Here is a 21,658-nt window from a genome sequence, read left to right on the forward strand (position 1 = left end):
CCCATCCAAGTATGGGTGTGAAGAAATCTCCTTGTGGTTTTAATTTGCGTTTTCCTAATGGCTACTGATGTTGAGAATCTTTTCTTGTGCTTATTTCCACTTCCTTGGTGAAATCTCCATTCAACCCTTTTGCCCATTTTTTATCATGGTGTTTGTTTTCTTATTTTTGAGCTTTTAGAGCACTTCACATATTCTGGATACAAGTCCTTTATCAGATATGCGTTTTGCAAATATTTTTTCCTAGCCAGTGACATGTCTTTTTATTCTCTTAACAGTGTTCTTCTCAGAGAAAACACTTTTAATTTTGTTCAAGTTCAATTTATAAATTTTTTCTTTTATGTATCTTACTTACTTACTTTTGATGTCACATCTAAGAACTCTTTGCCTAACTCAAAGTGATAAAGATTTTCTCCTATGTTTTCTTCTAAGAGTTTTATAGTTTTACATTTTACATTTAGGTCTATAATCCATTTTGAGTTAGATTTTGTTTATGTTGTGAGGTGTACATGGCGTAGGGATATCCAGTTGTTCTAGCACCATTTTGTTGAAAAGACTATATTTTCTCCATTGAATTACCATTACATCTTTGTGTAAAAATCAGTTGACCATAATTATGTGGTCTATTTCTGTATTTTATTTTTTATTCTGTTCCATGGGTTTATGGGTCTATCCTTTTGCCAATACCACCCTGTCTTGACTACTGTAGCACTATAATATGTCTTAAAATTGGACAGTTTGAGTCCTCTGACTTTATTTTTCTTTTTCAGAATTCTTTTGGCTATTCCAGTTCCTTTACTTTTCTGTATAAATTTTAGAATCAGCTTGTCTATATCTACAAAAATTTCTACTAGAATTTTAATTGGGATTGCATCAAACCCGTCTATCAATTTGGGGAGCATTGACATCTTAACTATATTGAGTCTTCTGACCCACGAGTATAGTATGTCTCTTCATTTCTTTAGGTCTTTTTTGGTCTTTTTCATCAGTGTTTTGTAGGTTTCGGCATACAGATCTTGTATATGATTTGTTAGATTTATATCTAGCTATTTAATTTTTCAGAGTTATTGTAAATGGTATTGTGTTTTTGATTTTGGTTTCCTAACTGTGCACTGCTAATGTATAGAAACACAATAGGTGTTTGTGTGATCTTGTGTGCTGTGAACTTGCTAAACTCATTTATTAGTTCCAGGAGTTTTTGTAGATTCTTTCGATTATCTATGTAGACAATCGTGTCATCTGCAAATAGGGATAGTTTTATCTCTTCTTTTCCAATCAGAGTGCCTTTTATTTTTTTTTCTATCCCTGTTGCATGTGTTAGGACTTTCATTATGATATAGGATAGGAGTGATATGAGAAACTGTATGAAGTTGTGGTTGACAAAGGAAAGAACTACTGGTAAGTAGCTAAGTAGGTAAGTAGTGAAGACCTATCAGGCCAGTTTAGGCTGGAGACCACAAATGTATAATCTCAGTTCTGTTATTTGTAATCAGCTGCAATCAGTATTTATAATTAGTTGTGTTATTCTTGTAGTAGTTCTCAGCGGCCTGAGTATAGAAATGGAGAAGGCAGATGGCTGGATTAAATCTGAAAGTTGGGCTTTTGCTGGCTGAGGCAATGGTATAAGTGAGATAAGAATATTGGTCAGACAGAGGTTAAAGTGTCAAAACTGGATAGACAAGGAAGTAACCCATGTACAAATTTTGTTTTTATTTATGTTTTTGGTATATTTCCTTTCAGTGTTTTTCTACATATGCAGATATATTTTAATACTTAAAAGTTTTAAATGAAAATTAAAAATGTAATTTTATAAAGTTTTCAAGGTTCATCCATGTTGCAGCATGTATTCTTTTGGTTGCCAAATCGTATTCTACGTCTGGATATGCCACATTTTATTTATCTGTTCATCAGTAGATGGACATTAGGGTTGTTTCCACTTTTTGGCTATTATGAATAATACTGTGAACATTCATGTAGAAGTTTTGTGTGGACGTATGTTTTTATTTCTCTTGGTTATATCCTTAGGAGTAGAATTGTTGGGTCATATGGTTATTCTGTGTTGAACATTTTGAAGGACTGCCAAACTGTTTTCCAAAGTGACTGCACCATTTTATACTCCCAACAGCAATCTATGAGGGTTCTAATTTCTCCACATCCTCATCAACACTTGTTATTATCTGTCTTTCAGATTATAGCCATCTTAGTGGAGATTAAGTGGTATCTTGTGGTTTTGATTTGCAGTCCCCTAATGGCTAATGATGTTAAGCATTTTTTCCTGTGCTTATTGATCGTTTATATATGGAGAAATGTCTATTCAGATCCTTTGCCCATTTAAAAAATTGGATCTTCTTTTTATTATAGAATTGTAAGAGTTTTTTTAAAAAAATTATTTTATGGAGGTCATAATAGTTTATAACATTGTGTAATTTCAGGTGTACATTATTATATATTACTTTCTGTACAGACTAGAATTGCAAGTGTTCTTTATATATTCTGCATACAAGTCTCTTATCAGATATTTAAATATTTTCTCCCAAAAGACCACATATTGTATGACTCCATGGAATCATGGATTATACAGAAGGTCCAGAATAGGCAAATCTACAGAGATGGAAAGTAGATTAGTGGTTGCCTAGAGGTGGGAGTGGAGGAATGGGGAGTGACTGCTAATGAGATTGAGGTTTCTTTGTGGAGTAATGAAAGTATTCTAAAATTGATTGTGGCGATGGTTACACAACTCTGTGAATATCCAAAAACCACTGAATTGTATGCTTTAAGTGGTCGAATTAGATGGTATGTGCATCATCTAAATAAATCTGATAAAAATGTACTTTTAAAATTAAACTACACTTATACAGTTTTTTCACATAACTCTATTACTCTTCAAAAGAATTACTCCTAATCATGCATAATATTTTATCATAATGATGTAACAATTTATTTCACCATTCCTCTATTGTGAGATATTTAGTTTTGTTTGCAATTTTATGCTATTATAATAAATTGATAATGAATACTTGTGCAGATCTTTGATTATTTTATTAAAATACGTTCTTAAAATGGAGTTATCACATAAAATTGTATGAAAAATTTAAGGTTTTAATATATGTTGCCAAATTGCCCTCAAAAAAAGATCTATGTATTTAATCTTACATCAGCAGTACATAAGAGCAGCTGTTTCAACATGTCCTGGGCAACACTAGGTACTATAATTTATAAAAATTGTCTGCTTTAGTGGAGAAAGTTGATATTTTGAGTTATTTTAATTTGCATTTCTTTCTATTGAAATTGAACAATTTTCACGTTTACTCTTCATAACTTTTTTGTTGATTGTTCGCAACCTTTGCCTATTTTCTGTTGTATTTTTCTTTTTCTTACTGATTTGCAAGATCTTTCTAAATTAAGGATGTTAAATTTTGTGTTATATATTTTTCAATGTTTCTTCAAGTTTGTCTTTTCATTTTGAAGGAAATATCATCTAGAATTAGTCCCTTTTTGTGTAAAAATTATGGCAATAATTTCCTTTTTATATATAAAAATTTGAGACAAAATGATAAAATATGTTAGCATTTGTTAATTCTGAGTTGTAAATAGATGAGTATTCACTTTGTCCCTCATACTTGAATTTTAAAACTTTCAGGGGAAAATATGTATAAAATATCTAATAATTTGGACATACTTAATTTATTCGACCATTCTATTGATAGACATTCTGGTTGTTTTCCATTTGGAGCTTTTACAAACATCATTGTAGTAATTATCTATATACATTAAAAATTCTTCATATCTTGATAAGTTTTGAAATGATTCTCCTACTCTTCCCTCCTGTGTCCCCAAACACTTTTCTGTTATTATCAGAACATGACTCTGCTGTCCCCACAAAATTAATCAGTTAATTTATTTGAACAGAGTACCCTGGGAAAAGCATTGTTTAAACGCAATTTTGCTTATCTAGGGAATCATATCAAAAATATATTTATCATTTAATATTCACTTAAGGTGTTCTGAAAAACAAAGGGTTACATGGTCATATAAGTTTGGGAAAAACTTATTCCACTTTTGGGAATTCACAAAGTTCCTTAGCATATTAGAAGTCCCGACAAGTACTGCACTAAAGACAAGGTTTCACGATCTGCACAAAAGAAAATAAGTTCAGTCAAATAAGTTCGCAGGGCTACTACATCCTCTTGGAGCATCACAAAACTCATTTGCATAGTAAAAGCCTTGAGAATTCCAATGCAAAAGACAACTCTCTAATTTTGCTTACATAGGGTTTCCTAAATTTATTTCACCAGAGAACTTTTTTTTTCCGTCCAACATCTGTTAACATATCAAAGTACTAGAGCTCCATAGGATACCCATAGTAAAATGGTAAAATAGGAAAATGAGAGAGATAAACACCATGGATAACTGAAATCTAGATACTACTAGCATACAAGTTGTCTCACTTAAACATCAAACATTTCATCAGGGTTTTGGAGAAGAAGACAGATTTAATTCTTCCCTCTTTTTAACCTTTAACTATAAGTTAAGATACACAGTAAATAGCCCAAGTCAGGTTTTCAAATGTAGTGCCACAGTAGAAAGAGCATGCTCTAAGGTTACATAGACCTGGGTTGCAATCTTAGGTTATCCACTTATTAGCTGGACAGGTGGTTTACCCTGTCTGGACTTCAGTTTTCTCATAAGTAAAATGGGAATAGTAACATTGACCTCACAGACTTGATGTGAAGATTAAATGACATAACATATATCAAGTACATAGCAAAGGAGCTTGGCATATACAAGGTCTTATGTAGTATCTATACTGGTACACAGCAGAGTTCTGTAAGGGAAAGATGTAAAGACTTGAGAACCCACAAACAGACTGATAGCCTTCTGAATAATTGCTAGCTTTTTCATGGGAATAGAATTGGAAGACTTATCAAATCAGAGCTTTGAGCTCCATGCATGGTATTTCTATTACTGAAATTCTCCTTTTAATACTGAATTACTTGGGTTTATTTACCTGTGAATGCTGCAAAGAAAAGGTTGTTTAGCTTTTCACTAGGCCAAAGAGAATCCTATATGTAAGGCCACCTGCTACTGATGAACAAATTAGTAGCATTTTGGGAGAGTTGGAGTGCGAGGATGGTGCTTTTTTGCCTGTGAGTGGGTAAGAGGTTATTAATTGACATAATGGAGTCAGGCAAAAAGAATCCATTGGTAATCTATATCATTTCAGAGACCTGAAATGCCCCAGGACAAGGTTTATAACTCAGTATGAAAGTAAATAACCTGAACAGGATGCTTGGCTGTTTCTGGATAACCTGGGGCCCTTTAGCCCAAGTGAATAGTGTGAGTGTGCAGGGAATAAGGGCATCTTTTTCATTATGTTACACAGGGAAATTACGTAAAGGATTTCTGCTTATGTGAATAATACAACAGTGAAGAATTTAACATCTTGTTTGCCAGGATGAGAACTTACTCCTTTTCTAGATCTGCTCCCAAGACTGATTCTTAGCAGTCCAGGTGGCACTCTATATGCCACCTTCAGAATACTGACCTGTCTGAGAGATGCAAGAAATGTGAAAACAGCTACGTTTCTGTTTCCACGGCAAGAGATGATGAATCTTCTGGATAATCTGCAAGGTTGAAAAGTGAAGGTGATCAAACATGCCTTTCTCTTACATGGGTGGGTATTCATTCATTGGCATATTTCCTTTTGTTCAATCCCTGGAGGCAGCAGACATCTGCAGATGTCTAAAGACTGGTTCGCTGCACCAAAGTATTTGTAACCAGTCCAGAAATTTACATTCCAAGAGTAGTCCGCCTATTGTACCATGAACTAAGATTATTTTATTTATCAGTATTATCTGATCTATAATACTGGCTGGTATTTGACTTAAGCTCAACATCATATGGCTTTAATGTAATGTTTTGGGTCTTGCTACTCACAAAATCACCCTGTCTTGCTATTATTCCACTGGACATAACTGAGATAGCTATTATAGTACTTTAGGTATTGGTGTGTCTCTAAAAATGAATGAGATATCTAGAAAATAAGAAGCTTTGGAATTAACAAGCCACATCATTTATGGTACAAATGTTTTTGTTTCCAACCTCCAGCCGTTTGGTGGTAGCAAAATACACTCTAAATCAGCTTGCTTAATGTACAGATAATCACTTTCTTTATACTCCCTGCATAATAATATACTTGGCACTTTGAGATTAAAAAAAAATGTTGACAGTGGTTGTCTCTTACAGTTTCTGGTTTTTTTTTTTTTTTAAAGATTTTATTTTTTTCTTTTTTCTCCCCAAAGCCCCCCGGTACATAGTTGTAGATTCTTTGTTGTGGGTCCTTCTAGTTGTGGCATGTGGGACGCTGCCTCAGCGTGGTTTGATGAGCAGTGCCATGTCCGCGCCCAGGATTCGAACCAACGAAACACTGGGCCGCCTGCAGCGGACCGCGCGAACCCAACCACTCGGCCACGGGGCCAGCCCCTACAGTTTCTGTTTTGTATCTTCTCCTTTATGAAATTAACGTGCCATTCAGAGTGCTCCCATAAGTGTGAGATCTGGATCTCAGAAGACAGAGGCCAGCCAAAATGGGTTACTCTTGCCACAGCAGACTGGCAAACTCTCATGCCACTGAGTTAATGAGGCAGGTTCCAGAGATAAGGTTTCTTTCTTATAGGAAGAGTGGAAAAATAAAAGTGGCTCTGAGAATGTCTGTCTTTAGAATTATGGTTCCATGGTGGGCACAACATTCTGTCTTGCCTGGAATCCCAGACTTAGGGTATTTTTGCCCTTAAGTCTGAACAGAAAGCAGCCGTATTGGCCTAGCTCTCTAGTGAAGGACATATAGAGAATAATTCATGTTTGTCAAACAACTCAAAGAGTAAAAGAGACATCAAGTTCTTAAGCATACATCTCATCACACCTATACATTTCTACCAAGAAACTGATTGATAAAGTGTTAAAGGCAATTCTGGAAGTGCAATGCACTATTTGCCTTGCTGCTCCTTGCTGATGGTTGGCTGTCTCAGAATTTTGTAGTATCGTTTGGCAATGCACCTTTTCCATAATTGGCATTTAGTATTCTGCTAAATAGGTTTCATTTACTTTTCACCACTGCATTCCGCACTCATATTTGGCACAGAATACTTCCTCTTGGCAATTATTTGAGTTAAAATAAGGCTGGCAGACATTGAAGCCTGAGCTGAAAAACCCAATCATCAACTTCTTTCATGGTTCCACTCCTGGGGAAGATTAAGCTAAGATTGCAAAGGTAGACTCATACCTGGTGAGGACTAAATTGAAAAAATGCAGATACTTCAAAAAAATCAGGCTCTGCCTAATAGAAGACAAATGCAGAATTTAGGAAGTCAATTTACCTTCTCCGTCTACCATCTGCATCTATACTGCTTTCCCCACCCTCACCTGCTCTTGCTGCTGATGCTGTAGTGATTTCACCATCAGTCAATAGATGTCTACTTGAACGAAGAACAATGTCATTTTAGTCTTCATGTATGCTAGCTTCCTTTAAAATCTCCTGTGTTCCCACATAAACCCATGATATTATGGGAAGTGACCATCAGAGTATATGTACACTTCTTTCTAGCCATTAGTTCTGAGAGATTGGGAAGAGTAGGGAAATGGACACAATATGGAATCTGGAAGAACTTAGGTTGGGTTGTGACTGCTTCATGGCTTTAAATTAGTCACTTTAACTCCCCAGCCTCAGCTTTTTCATCTGTAAAATAGGGCAATACTCTCTCACTCACAGTATTTTTGTGATGCTCTCCCTTGAATTATGAGTGTCCTCTAAGGTTGTATCCTTTACCCTCTGACTTTCACTTTCTCCATTTGTTTCCTTGTCCACATGGATGCATGTCAACATGGCTTAGATGATTCCAAATTTTCCATTTTATTTCCTTTCCCTAGCTTTATTCTCTCCCTTGATTATCTCCTATACCTCTCATGGGTTTAACTGCCATCTCTATACAAATGACTCCTAGAGCTCTCTAGTCACTGGAACTACTCCCAGTTATTTAAAATGTCTCCAGGCTTTGATCCTTCCTCTCCATTTCTAATGTTACCACCACTCACGCAGCCATTGTTACACATGTCCAACTATCTACTGATCTCTCTGGTTCTTGTTTCTCCAAATTTCAATCCATCCTGCATACTAGTACCTGAGTAATCTTTCTAAAATTTATCTTTCACTATATCAATATCACTCAAGATTATAAAATTAATAGCTATTTCCTATTGTATCAAGTTAACAAAGCCCTCTACCATCTGGCCATATCTCACCTGTCTAGGATTACTGCCCACAACCCACAATGCCCACTCTGTACTTAGGAATGGATGGCCTCATCAGTGTTCTTACCACATTCATGTCACATGTCTTACCTGGAATGTTATTTTCTTCTTCCTAGCGTCTATCAAGTCATTACTCATCCTAATAACATCTAGCTTAAGTCCTGCCTCTTCCTCAAAACTTTCACCACTATAGCCCATATGCTTTCCCCCTTTATTGATATACTCAATGTTTAAGCATCACTACAATCACACACTTACCATGTGTACCACACAGTACTTAGCAGAGGGTAAGCCTACATTAAGTGTGTAATTGCGAGCATCGCTTTTATGGCAATGGACACATTAAATCTTGTGTTAGACTTGTGTGCTTTTCCTATCCTTTCTTACAACTGCAAATTCCTTGAGGGCAGAGGCCACATTTTATTTATCTTTGTCTCCCCCACAGTACCTTGTTAGAGGTCTATCTTCAGGAAATGCTTTCTGAATTGAACTGATTAATTGGAGACCTGCAATATTTCAGAGACACATACTAATTCAGAGCTCAGGTTTGGACAATGCAGGTAAAGCAGTAAAAAATGCCTAGCTACCCAAAAGAGTAGCCCCTCCATAACCCAGTATATCATGTTTGCTGCTTTCAGGGATGAGACCTAGGATTCCCACTCTCTAGTAAAGGCAAATGACAAGTGTGAGAATAGGTTCTGGTGGTCAAAATGCTAGGTAGAGATGATAAGAGGGAGCAACTGGGTGTACCCAGACAGAGTACTTGAAGAAAGAAATCTGATTCCAGAATATGGAAGGTATATTAATAATGTAAGTTTACAGTGGCCTCTAGTATATATTTCTTCCAAAAAAAGAAAAGAGGCATTTGGTGAAAGATGTCAGGTGTGGTTATTCAGCTTGACTTCTGACTCCTCAATATCAGACGGGATCATAGAACATCATGCCCTGGAGCTGAAGATGGCTTAGAGATCATGGAATTGAAACTGAGGTCCAGAGAAGAGAAGGGACTTTCCGAAAGTCATACAGTGAACCTAGTGGCAAAGCTGGGAAATGATTCCCATGCCAGAGCTTTATCCATGTTTTTCCATTATTCTACTTCTGATGAAAGAGGCACAGGAACTGATATAATTTTCTTTTTTTTTTTTTTTTGAGGAAGATTAGCCCTGAGCTAACATCTGCTGCCAATCCTCCTCTTTTTGCTAAGGAAGACTGGCCCTGAGCTAACATGCATACCCATCTTCCTCTATTTCATATGCGGCATGCCTACCACAGCATGGCTTGCCAAGCGGTGCTATGTCCGCACCCAGGATCCGAACTGGCAAACCCCGGGCTGCTGAAGCAGAATGTGCACACTTAACTGCTGTGCCACTGGGCCAGCCCCGATGATTGTCTTTTAAATAGACCATAAAAAGGTCTATAAACTGAAAAGTAAACAGGAGCAAAGGAAAGACACTGACTGGCTGGCACAGTGGTTAAGGGTTTGGACTTTGGAGCCAGATTCTGTCACTTACTTGCTGTGTGAATTTGAGTTTCTCTGTACTTGAGTTTCCTCATCTATAAATGGAGTTATTTAATATTTACAATTCACAAAGTGATTATGACTCTTAAATGTGACAATGCCTGAAAATCACCTGGCACATAAGAGTCATTCAATAAATGTTAGTTGTACCCTTGGAATCAAACAATCATCTATATGCACCTTTATTTTGCTAGAGTTGGAGAGAATAATGAAATAAAGGAGATGAAGTCTCGGACTTCAAGGAGTTCCTATGCAGTCCCTTACCATCCAAACTCTTTGGTGGCACCAGGTTACTTTCTTCATCACTTAGCTTGAGGGTCTCGTGAATTACTTATGACTTTCCTTGTACCTTTTGTCTCTTCATTCCTTGCCATCAATCTAAATCCTATCTAATCTTTAAGACCCAAATTCTACCTCCTCTGTAAAGCCTTTCCTGATTAGCCCAGCCCATAGGAATCACTCTCTCTTTCGAATTCCTAAAGCACAAAGTTTACGGTTCTATTTATTTGGTGAATAACATATCCTATATTGTGTTTTGTTAGGCAACTTTTCAAGTATGTGTCTTATCTCCACAAATAAATGCAAGACTCTTGAGTTCAGAGACAATAATGTATAATGCCCCTTATGGGTCTAATGTCACACCCTTAATATGCTGTCAACAAATAGTAGTTTATTTCTTCTGTTATTTTTCCTAATGGATGATTTACCATGGCAGCAGAAATTACCAGACTGAAAATAAATCAGAAACCTCTTCTACCTTGAACAGTTACTCATGGTCTCATACAAAAAAAGTTTTACTCAAAGAAGTAGGAAATTAGGCTATATTTAAAACACATAACACAAACACTTCAGCTAGCGTCTGAAGTCAATGTTTTTCTAGATAAGTGTCTAGCATTTGACAAGTCAGAGATTAATTCTTCCAAGCCCTGGTTATCACCGATACCAGAAGATTGTATTAGAAAATTAAGGCAAAGTTTTTTGTATCATAGAGATTTTTTTACTTTATAAAAATATCCCTCCTGGGATATACTCTTTTAAAATTATCAAATTAAAGAGTTAATTTTCAGTCTCATTAGCTGGAGATAGAAAGCAATTTTGGTTAGTTCAGGAAAGCTCAGTTCTTCTTCTGCTGGCTTCTTGTAAAGTGTTGTTCTTGTCATAGTTAGTGCATTGATATAGAGTAACTGGAATATGCCGTGCATAATTATTGTGTACCCTAAGACTTGATCCTGACCTGGAGCTCCCTACGGAATTCTCAAACCAGGCTTCTGGAAGAACTGGGTAAGACGGAGGAAAGGAACTAGCTTTACTTTCCTTACTACGAAGTAAAGGAACTAAGTCTAACGGATAGAGGTCATGTAATTACAATTGACAGATGTTAACCTTAGTACTTTTATCAAAGCCAAAACTGAGTTCAGTCCCTGTGAGATGACCACAGAATAGATGTTCTTGGCAGTATTTTTTGAAGACTTCAATCTGTGAGTCTGGGCTGGGGAATATTGCAAAACAGATTACTATGAGTTTAGGTTCATCCTACATAACAGGGAGAACTGGGAAGTTCCCTGTAAACTCTGGGACAACTTTTCTCCGGAAGCTCTGACTCTCTCTACTAGGGTTAAGTCTACACTCTTAAGAAGTTTCATGGCTACCATCCAGGGCTCAACTGACTTGCTTCTCTTACAGCTTGGGCAAATTCATACCTCATGGGAAAGTGTGTAGGAAGATATTGTCTGGCCAATCATAATATACATTATTACATAGTTCCCTATTGGGCTTCTCTGTTGGAGGACCCCAACAAGAGGACTGCAGGTGACTCGAAGTTGCTTATTTGAGTCACTATGAAAACAAATCTCTCACACTTTCTTTGGTAAAATCTTGCAGAATAAATTTTCCTAACAAGTGGGCTATTTTTATATTTACCTTAAAATATTTCTGGATGAAAACCTCTCCAGAGCAAGATAATATCATTCATTATTCAATCAGTGGTGTTGACAAAAGAGTTACTCCCTTGCATGTGGAAAAAGCCACTGCTCTGCTGTTGGAGTCTTTGTCCATGTCACTGTTAAGTTCACTGCCTAGAGAAAATCACTACCTGCTCTGAATTCCAGGGATGCTGTATCTTAAATAAATGTCCATGATCAAATAGTTCAGCAACTAATCTGAAAGGGGTGATAGTTGGAAAATGGCATAGGCTCTGTTACCTGCTGAAACCATAAAAGGACATAGAGCATTTAGAAAGGCACCAGAGCCATAAACACAAAAAGAATATTGAGAAATCACCTGTATGAAAAATTATTAAGGAACCAGGATTATGCCCCCTGAGAAGGCTGAGGGGGTTCTGTATGGGTTTTGCATACAGGCAGACTTTGACTTACAGCAGTTTGCATTTGAGAATCACCCTGACAATCACACCCATCTTATTATTCATGACATATATGGCAGGCAGGGCCATAGATGCCACCCATATTTGGAGGAAATGGATTCCAATTTTGAATAGAGCAGAAAGACTTACATTGCAATCTCTAACTCTTTTTATGCAAACTACAGAAAATTAGTAATGAGTAACAGAACAGATATCTCTTCATCATTTCCTCAAAAAGCTTAAATGTAGCCTGAAGTCTCTGAAAAGACTTTTAAAAGATGCCTGTTAAAATCTCCTCAGAAGAATATATTGACTTGTCACTTTTGATTTGCACATTTTTTCTATGCATTTGTATATTAAACACTTTACTGTAAAAATATCATCAGAGAAGCCTATTTAAATCTCTTGACTTCATAAAAGTGTTTCTTTGCCTAGTACATTGCCGTACTAAAATAAGGCAGGGATTTCAAAGAAGGCAAAGACTTTAATTAGTTGCTAACTGTGAAATTACATTTTTACTTAACACGTTACTGTTTTACCATACTTTATCAATTTATATACAATTTAGAATGCTTTGCATTACACAATGTACATCATTTATAGTAAACTAAATCTTATGTTTTGGGCAAGAACAAACCTTGATATTATTCTTAAAAGAAATTAAGTTCAACACACATAATTTTAACTTATAGCACCTTTATCAGGAATCTAAGTTGTTAAAAGTGCAAGGACTATTTGTATATGACCAGTTATGCACAGAAAATGGAGGCAACTGAGGATAACACAGAATCAACTGGATAAACAATGCAGTATGAGAACTTGTGTTAGAGAAAAGTACAGTTTTCTAATAGTTAAATTTGTTAGATACTGGAATGGGTGATAAAGGAGAGTTGTGAAAACTCTCTCAATCGACTTAAGAAACCTCATATATCTGGGATGGCATGGTGGTCCTGCTAAAGCTACAGGCAGCTTATAGTCTGATTTTACAATGTATGTAGGAGGCAGTTGAATGTATCAGGTAACAAGACGGCATCCAATCACACCACTGTGTCTCATATGTATTTGTTCAAAGGACAGACATAGAATTGTATAGAAAGAATCCAGGATTTGGAATCAGCGTACCTTACTTTAAGTTCAAGTTCTGCCTCTTTCTTGCTATGTGATCTTGGATGAGTTACTTAAAATCTCCAAATCTCAGTTTCCTCAATTATAACATGGGATGGTATTAATAAAATTGCCTACTTAACCTGGCAGTTGTGAGAGACAAAGGATATAAAAAGTATATGAAAGTACTTTGTAAACTATAAAACGGTATACACATTTTTTTAATGATTGAATGTTTTTGAAAAAGTCTGGAATTGGAAACCACTTCAAGAAAATAAGCTCTTTATAATGTAGTGCTACATCCATACTCAAAGTGTTCCACTTGCCAACACAAGGCTCAGATATGAATAGTTTTTTTTTCCATTGTGGAGATATTTCAAACCAGGTTAAGATCCTATAAGTCTCTGATTTCTATTAGAGTTTGGGTTTCTCAATACCAAAATAAAAGTTCTTATCACTTGTAATTGCTGTGAGTAAAAGAAACACTGTTCAGAAACACCGACAGCTGAAGAAAGGTAGGTCAAAATACAGTCAGAGTTTCAATAGAGTCAGCAGGAGGAGGTAAAGGAGTCGCTTGCATTGAAGTTCTTTAGGCTGGGCAAGAACTCTTTCCTTTTGTAACTATGGATTTTGGACTGTTTTGTTTTCTTTAGTCCTATTAACCTGCCTTGTTGTAAAACTGGACTTCCAGGGAGAGAACCTGGGCCTAGCTACTCTAACTGGGTGAACATTTAGAAATGCTTGTCTCCCATCTCTGGGCCCCACCTCAATGCCTTTCCATGTCCTCATTCAGCCTCATTCACCCCAACTACAGTTTGTGACAAGTACTACAAGTTCCCACTCAAAATTTCTGTCAGCTATTGAATTATTGGGACCAGCCGCTAAAAATTACTCTTTGATTCCTGGAATTAGCAACATAGACAAATGTTGGAGGCACAGTAGTAAGCAGAGCATCACACGGAGACAAAGAATAGGTGGCAAGGAGGGTACATGGCACGAGAACTTAACTTTGAGCTCTTCACAAAAAATCTCAAGACGATCCAATAATCTGGTGGGAAAATGTGGACGGGCAGTTCTACTTCCTTATTTTTCCTTTGCTCTTCTGCCTTTTAGAAAAGTAGACCACATGCATGTGTAGGTTTGCCCCCATATGCTATCTTTTTTTGTGTGTGTATTTAAACCATCCTAACAGAGAATAGGAAGGAGATTTTAAAGAAAATTTAACCAATGTGAATTAATCAGAGTAGAGAAAGGTGATCTGTTGCCTATTGATTGAATTAACTCAAGCAAAGCACTGTGAGTAACCAACTGGCAGGATTGTTTACAAACATTCATCAACACTGTTTTAGTTTCCTTATTCATCTGATTGGTTATAAATCATGGTATCACAAAGCTGGAAAGGAACCTCCCAAGCTGCTGTCTAATCCTACCTAAGCCACCCATATTTGCTAAACAAATCTGGCCATACTTGTTCTTCTCTATCCAAAGGGCAATTATGAGGTTAACATGCTTATATAGTCTTTCGGGACACTATTTTCTCACTACACTACGTTGGTTGTGTTAACATGGTCTTTATCAGTGCTTGGTCTGCTGGGTGGAAAAAAGACTTCCTTCTGAGCCTACTTACCTCGGTTGTCATCCTCATTGTCTTCCCAGGGCTCTTCATTTGCTAGCAATGGGTTCTGTGACTCATTCATAGACCTCATAGGGAAGGAGTGTCCATCACCAGGGCTGGTGGGGAAAGGAAGACAGTGAGCTCTTGCAGCTGACATAGACTTTTTATGAAGGTAATAATCCTATTGGGAATATGAGGGGGGCTCTTAGCAAGATTTTAAACCATTTAACTTATTGGTTAAAGCCATGGTGGAACAGGCTCTCACAATAGCATCATTTAGTTGCTGTATTGCTCTCAATTTCTTTTTTTTTTTTTTTTTTTGGTGAAGAAGATTATTGCTGAGCTAACATCTGTTGCCAATCTTCCTCCATTTTTGTGTGTGGGACTCCACCACAGCACGGCTTGATGAGCAGTGTGTAGGTCTGTGCCTGGGATCCGAACCTGTAAACCCCGGGCTGCTGAAGTGGAGTATGAGAACTTAACCACTGTGCCAGCAGGATGGCTCCTCAATTTATCTTGTTTGTTTGTCTGCATCACACAAAAACTGTTTTTGTTTGTAAGCACCTTCTTAACTTGCTCCCCACAATGCCCATTATGGTAATATGCACACATAGCAAGCTTCATAAATATCTTTTAATGAAGATGATTCCAATTTATATCTCATTATCTTAATGATTTGGTTCTAAATTTTCAAGAAAAATTAGCAGATTCAAAATCAATGAATACAGTGGAGATAAGCTGCTGTGAACTGGCTTGTATGGCAGAAAGGTTATTACGAGCTGGAGGAAAGAGCCAGAGTGAGGCATCTCTAAGAGTATAGATTCTGGGGGAAATTATCCGTATGTGGGATCCACTTTGAGGATATCTATGGTAACTTAGGGCCACCACCCTGGTTAATCTCTGGTCACTAAGAGATGGAATGCACTGGAGGAAACTGAGCTGGCCCTGCCTAGAGTGGGTTACAGTTTGAATATTTGAGTCTGTATATCTCTGAATGCATTCCAAATTTACATCTGAGTGACTTTTGGATTATTCATTCAATATTACCTATGCCTTTTCTCCTGTTCACAAATGTGGTTAATTGAAAATTGACAGATTTTGTTGATAGTTCTCTACAGAGGATGTAAGTATACTGATTAGTAAGTAAATGGGCTTTGATTTTTGCTTTTGTTCCTTATTCCAGAGAAGACTCATCTTAGACCCCCCTTTGATGTAATCATAGTGTATGTGTATTTGTGTGTGTACATGTGTGAGTGGGGTGCAAATAATTGCTGGTAACAGTTATTAATCAATATTTCCTGCAGACACAGTTTTGTCCTGTGATTTATAGCCAGGATAGTAGGATATACCACAACTCTTATATAAATGAGCCTGTAAAACACTAACTGGTGCAGAGGAAGTACCAGGGCCATGAGTGAAGGGGACGAAAAAATTTTTCTTAATTATCACCCTACTCCAACAAAGTTTCCTCAGTTAAATGAACAAATGGATGTGTCCCTGTCTGAGGAATGGATCTAAAGGGGGCTGCAAGAAGCTTCCAAAGAAGCTTTGCTCCAGAGCTAGTTTAGTTGATGGCAGCTCAATCTGGTTCATGAAGTCACTCAGAGGACACAAGCTCATCTCTTCTTCACTGCTTTCCTTTCACTCCGATTGCAGTTCTAAGAATTACCTACAATCTCTAAATGGATCTTTTTTGTTCTTGCTTTTAGTTTTAATTTTTTCTTCATAAAAGTAATATAAGCATTTGACCCCAAAGTATGAAAAATGGAGGCAAGAAAAATAATTTCTAAGACTATTGCCGTTACTACTTATAGCATATTTGGGGTATATAGTCCCTCTGTTGTTTTTCTTCTGTGTGTATTTGTACATATTTTTAATCACAGTGCACATACCATTTTGAATTCTACATTTTTCACTTAAAATATAGTAAGCATGTCCCCTTATTGTGACATAGTCTTTATAACCATTACTTTTGACTACATGATATTCCATCCAGTGGAGATATATATATACACACGCACACACACACACACACACACACACACACATATATATATGTGTGTGTGTGTGTATACAGTCCTATATTGTTGGATGTTTAAGTTGTTTCCTAATTTTTGGCTGGAAATAATGCTGTGATGAACATCTTTGTACCTAGTTTGTCTCTGTCTTTAGGATAGACTCCCAGAAATGGAATTACTGAGACAATGGATACATAGATTCTCATAGTTTTGGATACACATTACCAAATTCATTTATAAAAGAGTGGTACCAGTTTACAGTGCCACAACAAAGCATGAGAATGCCAACTTTATTATACTCTCTCCTCCTAATTTGTCTTTATTAACCTAGAAATGAAATATTTGGGGATTAGAATTTTACATTGAACTGATACCTACTGCATACTACCGTCAACATTGAATTTGCTACTTCAAGGCATGGTCCAGCATCAACTTCTTTCATTGGTAATAATTACCTACCTCGACCCAATAGGTATTAACCAGAACTTCTTGTTATCTCCAAACACCTGCTGGATATTTTTGATGAAGCCAAGGTTGAACCCATTTTTCTCTGGGCCACTTGTAAACACTGGAGTACAGAAGGCCTCTGTGGCAGGGTAGGGGAGTTGAAGAAAAGAGGAAGAAAGCAATAAAGGAACAAATTTCAGGACCACCATGATTTTACAGTTCTCCATGAATGTGACTTGCTTCTATAGTATCTTTTTGCTGTGAGAGCATAGGCTCCTCATTTTTAGTTATTGCTAAATTACTTGGCAAAAATCAGTTTAATCACTTAATACAAAGTAGGTTTGCTATTACATACAAAGAATCAATACCTTCTTTTTTTTAACAGCTTATTCTTCCTGCCACTCTCTTCTAACCTTCAATCCACCTGCTCCTTTCTTTTTTTTAAAGATTGGCACCTGAACTAACAACTGTTGCCAATCTTCTTTTTTTTTCTGCTTTTTCTCCCCAAATCCCCTCAGTACATAGTTGTATATTTTAGTTGTGGGTCCTTCTAGTTGTGACATGTGGGACGCTGCCTCAGCATGGCCTGACGAGCGGTGCCATGTCCGTGCCTAGGATCTGAACCAGTAAAACGCTGGGCTGCCGAACCAGAGCGTGTGAACTTAACCACTCGGCCACGGGGCCAGCCCCCAATACCCTCTTTTTTTAAAAAAAAGTCAGAAGAAACACATGATGTAGAAATAATTAAGCAGCCATGGGGGTAGTATTTTGTACTGCTGCATGTAAGGAATGAAAGAACAAATTTACACAGCAATTTGTTTGAATCAAAGTGGCAACAACAGCCAAATGGTCTCCATCTTTAGAGCTGGGACCAAAGTAATGACACATAAAGAGATGGTAATGACATTGATTTCGTTTTGAAACATTTCAGAAATGAAGATGTTCACACTGAAGACTGCAATGTAAGAAACTGAGTTTTACTCCAGAAAAAAATGTTCATGGGTGAACTATAATCACCTCAAAGACTATGAAGAATTGGACCATGTTACTAGTGCACGTTATTTTTGGACACACATCCCATTGAGCAAACACTTTCACTATTGGACTCTGGCTGCATGTGGCCATTTCCCACTTGTTCTTTGTTTTCAGATTCTGTTATCATGAAGCTTTTGGTACTTTTCTACTTTGCAGCTGACCTCAAAGCCAAATGTGCTAATCTACCATGCTAGCATCTAAGTGCTACGTATATATTTGGTTTAGAAAATGAGTGCAAATACTTTCTTAGCTGTTAGCATTATTAGCAAAAGAGTTCCAAAAGCATAGTGGCTTTTGCACTAAACTTTCCTCAAATCTATCCTAGCTAAACATTGAACACTTAGACACTTTCTCCTCATTCCTCATGCATTGATTTGTATACAATGTAAATGTTTGTTTCAGCATACATGAAAAAAATTGTTGTACTGGAATTCATCAAAAATATAGTTCTCCAAATAACAGCCCAGAGTCTAAAGGACGGGAAAAAATGTTCATTTCTTGTACTCATTTTCTAGAGACTCACTTGTGCAAAGTGCATATCTCATTCCCACAGTCTCTACACAGCTTCTTGATGACTGTAGATATTTAATGATTTGTTGATTTGGATTCTTTCCCAGGACTCTGTCTTTGGATGTACTCAGTAAATTAGATTCTTCTGTCTTTATTGACCTTCATCTCTACCTTTTGATGTTTCCTTCTGCTCTGATTCTTTCCTTCACTTCCTCAGGTGAACAACTTTTAGAAATTTTCTGAGCTGTAAATCTAGGGCGCTATTACCCAATACGAACTATAAAGAACAATGGTCATTTTTGGTTTTGTGTGAGGTTTCATTCACTAATGCTTTCCTTAGTCTGTAAGCTTTATTCATTATGGCTCTCTAGTTTGGTAAAATGTGTTTACATCTGTCTCAGTTTGGACGCAAAGAGATGTCACTGCAGCTAAAGTGCTTCACTGCAAGTTCTTCTCTGCCTTAGGAACAATCCACAGGTCACTGTCATATACATCAGTATGTTTTTTTCCTAGTCTTAATATCCAGTCTTACCTAAAGTGGTTTTGTTTCTGCTGACAAGCCAACAATGGTAACCAAAGAGAATCACAAGGCTGACAAAAAACATGCAGGCCACAAAGAGGAGAAAGAGGACATGGAACTTAGAGCGAACACTGGGCAATTCCCCCTAGAAAAGAAATAAATAGAAACAAAGGATTAAATTGGTAAGGTTTGGCTAGTTTTTCTATATAGGTTAGTACTTTTTTCATACGTATAAAATATCTAGGCGCAATTTAAAAACAAGATTTTGTAAAATTTTTACAAGACAGTTCTTTTTACTGATTACCATACCTCATTATGGATATGCTTACAACATACAAATCCTAAAATGGATCCTTGTTTAAGCACAAATCAGTGTAAAATAAAAGTATATAATGTACTAGTTATAAAAGGGTAATGTGAAAAGGGTATACTCAAGCTGTAATTGGTATGCAACCTCTTATAGCTTTTACGCCACTTTGTCTGCAAATTATGAATCATTGGCTAGAGGCGATCTTGAGGTCATATGGTTCATCCTCTTGTCTCAAAGTGCTTTATTCTGGAATACTTTATATGTCATGTTTTCTTGGACATATGTGTGTTGAAAATGTCATGATGATATATGTAGGAAGTTAAAACACATAGATAGAATTTTAAAATGTTCTACCTATAAGTCATGACCTGATTTTAAAGCTACTGCATATTTTGTGTAGTTGTTTTTCACAGCTGAAGTAGAATGTGCTGGTGTATTACATCCTGTGGAAGAGCTGTTTAGATAGTAAAATCAGGCAGGATTTGACAGGCAACTGTAGAAGTAGGTAGCTAAAGATTTTTATAGTTAGCTAGGACATCTTATTTTCCATGTGGTGCCAGCTTTTTTTTTTTTTTTACATGTAGAACCTAGATCAGAATGAATTTTCTAAAGTTTTATAGCATGCACAGCATGTAACATTTTGTCTTTTGAAGAGAACCTTAGAAAACATTTTCAATTTTGGAGTGAGCAGTTGGGAGAATGACTTTTCTTTATTTCCTCCTTTCCTGTGTTGATCATTATTTTGGGGTGCTAAATTGCTTTGAAATATTTCCAAGTCCTCTTGAGTAATAAAGCTAAAGGTGATTCTTGAAGTGGACCTTAACGTTAGGATCTGGTTCTACTCCAGTTTGCAAGGAGAAAGTTAAGGCTTAGAAACACTTGGCAAATTCAGATAGTACATATTATTTTCTTCTCTTAGAGGTTTTCATTCATTTTGATGTAAGGAAATACTGGGAATCTTCCAGAGTGTATATATTTGAAGGTATGAAGATAAGGGGGAGTAAGCCAGTCAGATGCTTTCAGCTAAGGGATAGCTTGGGTGAAATTTGCATGGGGGCAGGGCACCCCAGGAATAGCTACCCTACGGACTTCAACCTTCAGGAACTTTTATCTGAAGCTCCCTTTTAAAATGATCCCTCTATAAAATCTTGGCCTAAGCACTCAAACTGAATTTGACTGCTTTTTGTTTTGTTTTGTTTTGAATTTATAGGAAACTGTATATATCACTTTGAGGTGGTTTTTGCCTGGCTGGGTTCTTGCTTTCATAATCTCTACTTTTTGAGTCTGTTTTTTTCACAGCTTTTAAAGCTTACATTTATTTTACTTCTTATCTTTCATGTTTAAATGGGCAATAGGAAATGGCTAGGCAAGAGAAACTGATGTAAGTCAGTTCACACCCTGGTTAGCTGAGCTGGAAGTCTTTCCTTCCCCTAATTACTCTTACAGAACTCTCTTCCATCTGCCAAAGCATATCTACTGTGTTGTCCTTAGATAAAGTCCTTAATATTTAACCTTTTTTTTTTTGTTAGAAGAGGATGACAGCTCTCTGTTCAAAATTACCTTCTCAGGAGATAACCAAGCTAAATTACTCAATGCAATAACCACCAGAAACAGTTCAGGGAATACTGGTAGAATACTACTATTATCTTGGTTCTAAAATAATTCATAGCCTCTGTGAGGAGATTCATGGCCCAGTGTGGGAGGTGTCTATTACTATTTTTTTCCTAAGGCAAAGATCAGTTTCCTATCAAAGTAGCCACTCTTTAAGTTAATATTGAGAGAAGAGACACGATCTGATGGTTTTCTGAATTCCTTATTCCAAAGGAGCTGGAGCTTCTCCATAGTAGGACCTTAATGAGCGGTAGGATATGGCTCAGTGTTTAAGATCACTGGACTTAGGGTCAGACAGGTTCA

General features: G+C 36.7%; 1 protein-coding gene across 2 annotated transcripts in view; it reads right to left on the reverse strand.

The window, feature by feature from the left end:
* Positions 1-21,658, reverse strand: part of ZDHHC15 (zinc finger DHHC-type palmitoyltransferase 15) — a 67,688-nt gene that overhangs the window by 5,413 nt on the left and 40,617 nt on the right. For both annotated transcript variants that reach the window (XM_070605777.1, XM_008544149.2), the window contains 4 exons: positions 19,447-19,579; positions 17,382-17,508; positions 14,917-15,020; positions 5,543-5,621 (listed from right to left, as the gene is read on the reverse strand). In XM_070605777.1, the coding sequence (XP_070461878.1) occupies positions 5,575-5,621; positions 14,917-15,020; positions 17,382-17,508; positions 19,447-19,579 (411 nt within the window). In that variant the 3' untranslated portion in view covers positions 5,543-5,574. The remainder of the gene's footprint in view (positions 1-5,542; positions 5,622-14,916; positions 15,021-17,381; positions 17,509-19,446; positions 19,580-21,658) is intronic.

The sequence above is a fragment of the Equus przewalskii genome, chromosome X (assembly GCF_037783145.1).
Source record: "Equus przewalskii isolate Varuska chromosome X, EquPr2, whole genome shotgun sequence".
Lineage (NCBI taxonomy): Eukaryota > Metazoa > Chordata > Mammalia > Perissodactyla > Equidae > Equus > Equus przewalskii.